We start from the raw sequence: 5,007 nt of genomic DNA on the forward strand, positions 1-5,007 counted from the left end.
TAGGGAACCTTCCCTGATCCCCCCTTCCAGACTCTGTTGGGTGTTCCTACTCTGTCCTATCCTTGCCCTCGTGTGCGTATTTCGTTCTATTATAGTTAGTGTCCAGTGTCATCTCCCACATGCAGCTATAAACTCCACACTATAGGAACCTTGTGTCTCCTCACCACTCCCTGGCTAGCACCTATATCAAGTTGAGAACATGAACTCAATAAATATTTGTGGAAAGCTAACTGGATTTTGAATCAGGACAAATCCAATCTGGTAGGGCTAGACTGATCTTGACACATCCTTACTTGTCCCAGTAATTGAGAACATAGAGTAATAGGGCCATCTTGAGATTTCCTTGGAAACTTCTACAACTCAAACTCCAGAGTGGCTGTTTTCCCAAACCGTGCAATTCCATACTTGTGCCCAAGACCCTAGATGTTGAGATCCTACTTCCTGGAAGTTTCCAGGTGTCCTTGTGGTCAGGAAGATGAAGTGACCTTTCTGTTGACAAGCTTCCTCAGGGCCCCCTTCAGATCTCTGTTCCTCAAGCTATAGATAAAGGGGTTCAGCATGGGGGTGACTGTAGTGTACATCACAGCAGAGGCTTTCTCCTTCACAGCTGTGCGGACAGAGGAGGGGCACAGATAGACCCCGATGGTGGTCCCATAAAGGAGAGCAACCACAGAGAGGTGGGAGCTGCAGGTGGAAAAGGCTTTCTTCCTGCCCCCTGCAGAAGGGACTTTCATGATGGCCACAATGATGCGAGCATAGGAGGCCAGGATGCAGATAAAAGGCGTGGCTATCACCAGCCCAGCCACAATGAGCACAAAGATCTTGTTCACAGACGTGTCAGTGCAAGAAAGCCTGAGAAGGGGAGTGAGGTCACAGAAGTAGTGAGGTAGCTCATTGTTCCCACAGAAAACCAGACGAGCCATCAGGAGAATATGAGTGAGGGATATAAAGTAGGAAAACACCCATGGGCTACCGGCCAGCAGGCCACAGAGGCGTGGGCTCATGATGGCGGTATAGTGTAAGGGGTGACATATAGCCACAAACCTGTCATAAGCCATCACAGCAATCAGGACACTGTCCATGATGCCAAAGAAATGGAAAAAGTACATCTGGGTCAGGCAGCAGGCATAGGAGATTGACTTGCTCCTGATTTGGATGTTCACCAGCATCTTGGGGACTGTGTTGGTGGCCAGACCAAAATCAACCAAAGACAGGTTAGCTAAGAAGAAGTACATGGGGGTGTGGAGGTGGGAGTCTGAGCTGATTGCCAGGATGATTGAAAGGTTTCCCATGGCCATGACCACATACATGCAGAGGAACAGAGAGAAGAGGAGGCTCTCCTGCTCTGGAGTTTCTGAAAGCCCCAGGAGGATGAATTCTAATGCGCTGGTTCGGTTCCTTGGTCCCATGGGTATCATTCCTCTGAAAGTATTGAAAGGGGGCAGTTACATGAATGCCATGGAGATGAGTCCAGAAGTTTAGATGAGCTTGTAACCAATTGCTTATCTGTGTTATTTACAATAGTAGCTTATATATATTTTGCACCTTGAACAATTGATACATTACAACAACACAGGTTTGAAGACTCCGTTCAAAGGACCTTGACTGGGGTGTTGCCACTTCAGATACAGATTGGGAGAGGACAGCATGCATGGGTTTTTGCTGAAAGAATTACTCAAGAATATGCGTCAGGCTAAAATAAATGGAATCCACAGAGTAAGTGATGTCCAAGAAGCAATGGTTTACTAAGAAATTGGTATATGTGTAGGAAAAATTTAAACAAAACACCAAGTCTGTAAAGTAATAATTGTAAAATGTGTGTAATCAAGGTGAATTAAAATATTAAGCAACAATAACAGAGCATATAATAGAGGTAATTAGAATGAAAAATTACAATGTTCTTGTATTGCTTTGCAGGAGAATAGAAATATCGAGTATTTTGGACCTTCTTTGTCAAACACATATGATAAAAGATTTTGTGAAACCACTAAAATAAAGAACCTAGAGTATGTAACTTCTAACTTGGTATGATGGATAAATCGGAAATAAAGAGATTTTCATCATACCACCTGGAACAGGAAAGGTGTTTTGAAGTTTATTTCTATTGTCTCACAAGAGTAGATACTTAAACTTTAATAAATTTTGTTAAAATGTCAGTAGTCTATTGTGGTTTATATACACAATGGAATACTACGTGGCAATGAGAAAGAATGAAATATGGCCTTTTGTAGCAACGTGGATGGAACTGGAGAGTGTGATGCTAAGTGAAATAAGCCATACAGAGAAAGACAGATACCATATGGTTTCACTCTTATGTGGATCTTGAGAAACTTAACAGAATCCCATGGGGGAGGGGAAGAAAAAAAAAAAAAAAGAGGTTAGAGTGGGAGAGAGCCAAAGCATAAGAGACTGTTAAAAACTGAGAACAAACTGAGGGTTGATGGGGGGTGGGAGGGAGGGGAGGGTGGGTGATGGGTACTGAGGAGGGCACCTTTTGGGATGAGCACTGGGTGTTGTATGGAAACCAATTTGACAATAAATTTCATATATTGAAAAAAAATAAAATAAACTCTGAAAAAAAAATGTCAGTAGTCTAAAATTGATCATTGTGATCTTACTTACACCATGGAAATCACCAAATGCTATCAGAGTGTGACAGTTGGCCCATTATAAAGTTGGAAGGAACTCATTCCACAAGACTGCCCTCATTCTGACACTAACTGCATGTTTAGGGGCTCCCTAACAACCCACAATTTCATAATTTACTAGAAAGACACACAGATGTTATATTCATGGTTACAATTATTATCCTCCCAGTTAGAGTTTATTACAGCTGCCAATCGTATTCTAATAACTTTGTATGGTGACAGATGGTAACTGTATTATTGTGGTAAGCACTGAATAATGTATAGAATTGTTGAATCACTATGTTGTACACTTGAAATCAATGTACCATGGCATGTCAACTATCCTTCAATTAAAAAGTAGTTTGTTACAGCTAAAGGGTGCAGATTAAAATCAACCAGTAAAGGCAGCACACAGGGCAGAGCCCAGTAAAATACCAAATATTGAGCCTCCATCGTCAACTATCACCAGAGTCAAGACGGCATCGTCTTTAATACACACAGAATATTGCCAATCAGGGAAGCTCTCCTTAACTTCAGTGTTTGGAATTTTTACGGAGACTCCATCACGTGGGAACAAATGCCTGTCCTCGTCCCTCATATCAGTCTCTAAGCTCCAGTCCTCTGAAGATTGGCTGATACCATGTGACCCAAGTCCCCTCCTGAAATCGTGTTATTACTACCTATTGTGGCCATTTCCTCCCTAAGACTATCTGGTAGGGCCAATCCCCACCTCAAATCACAACAAATGTGACTCAAGATCTCCAGACAAACCAAGACTCTCTTACAAGGCATGACATTCAAAGGGCTTAGAGAATACATCCCAGAAATTTTTTGAGCAGGGATAAATTCTTATCACACAGGCAAACACCGCTGTCCTTGGCTAAGGCTGTCTTTTTTTTTTTTTTTTTTTAATTTTTTTTTCAACGTTTATTTATTTTTGGGACAGAGAGAGAGACAGAGCATGAACGGGGGAGGAGCAGAGAGAGAGGGAGATACAGAATCGGAAACAGGCTCCAGGCTCTGAGCCATCAGCCCAGAGCCTGACGCGGGGCTCGAACTCACGGACCGCGAGATCGTGACCTGGCTGAAGTCGGACGCTTAACCGACTGCGCCACCCAGGCGCCCCATCTAAGGCTGTCTTATAGCAAAATGATGATATGCCTAACATTTCTTGCTATCAGTACGGATAGGGATAAATTTGAAGAAATAAGTAATCCACCCTATAAAGCCATTACATCCATTGTTGTATTTTTGTCGCTTGATCTACCTCTATTTATACATTATGATAAGCTTGTGAATTATTTAGCATAGAAAGTAATTGATGATTACTAAAATCGGCTCTTCCTCAGACCATTTTCCATTAGTATTCATAATGAGGGGGATTTTAACTCAATTTCCCAATACGCGAAGCCATCAATATCAGTATTATATTCTTACTAACAGTGTTAATGTTATAATATATTGCAGGATATTAGAAGATACAAACTGAAAAATACAAGTCAAAGACACTGGGAACATTACCAGAGTTGCACTCAGTCACTAACAATGAGTCCAGTCCATTCTCATATCGTATAACCAAAATGTCACCCAGAGCAATGCCATTCAGACTGGCAGCCTTCCATCTGACTTGGTCAGGTTCCAAAAGGAGGGGTGACCTCAGCATCTTCTATAACTGAGCTAAGAAACAATATCATCCTTTGCTCAGAGCCTGCGTCAAGGCACCAGTAGAATATTGGGTTTCCCTAACTGCCTAGTCTATGTATCCCTCTACCCTCAATAACTGTTCCTCCTTTTTCCCATTTATCACTTCCTTTCGCCCAACCTTGCACACCTTTGTTCTGTCAGTCTGCTGGTCCACATGGTGGGCAGAAATATTCGACCTAGTGCTTCCCCCTCAGTCTGCCCCCACTTGTATGGAATGAAGTTATACGGGTATAGAGCTAGTGGCTGTCTCGACTACCCCAATTTTCCTAGATGTAAGGAAGATGCATAGCCACAACACCATCCTGTCCCGAACTTACTGACCCAGATCCCCTAGATAAGTGCAGGGGTTTATCTGGTGAAGGTATTCCTGGGCACCCTCAGGTTCAGTGTGGTATCACGCTTGTAAAGGTATGTAAGCCAACACATCATGCCTTTATATCTCTCCTGTTTTAGACAACGCTGTTTCAAATGTTCATTGCAATGCTCCCCCAAACTACTACTCTGAGGATGAAAGTGTGCTCCTTGATCGGATGTGACTAAGTGGTCCACAGTGATACAGTGTCTTCTGATTCAGCCCTTTCATAGTATCTTGAGCATTTTTATCTGCCACTGGGTATGAAAAGCCCAGTGCAGAGTAAGTGTCCTATCAACAGCCATCTGGAGCCTCAGTCACCAA

General features: G+C 42.7%; 1 protein-coding gene across 1 annotated transcript; it reads right to left on the reverse strand.

Annotated features, from left to right (window-relative positions):
- Nucleotides 1-467: 467 nt before the first annotated feature.
- LOC123607362 (olfactory receptor 24-like) lies at nt 468-1,409 on the reverse strand. The gene has a single exon (XM_045496533.1). It carries the CDS (start codon nt 1,407-1,409, stop codon nt 468-470), a length of 942 nt encoding a protein of 313 aa, XP_045352489.1.
- Between the last annotated feature and the right edge of the window lie 3,598 nt (nt 1,410-5,007).

Source organism: Leopardus geoffroyi, chromosome A2 (assembly GCF_018350155.1).
Source record: "Leopardus geoffroyi isolate Oge1 chromosome A2, O.geoffroyi_Oge1_pat1.0, whole genome shotgun sequence".
Taxonomy (NCBI): Eukaryota; Metazoa; Chordata; class Mammalia; order Carnivora; family Felidae; genus Leopardus; species Leopardus geoffroyi.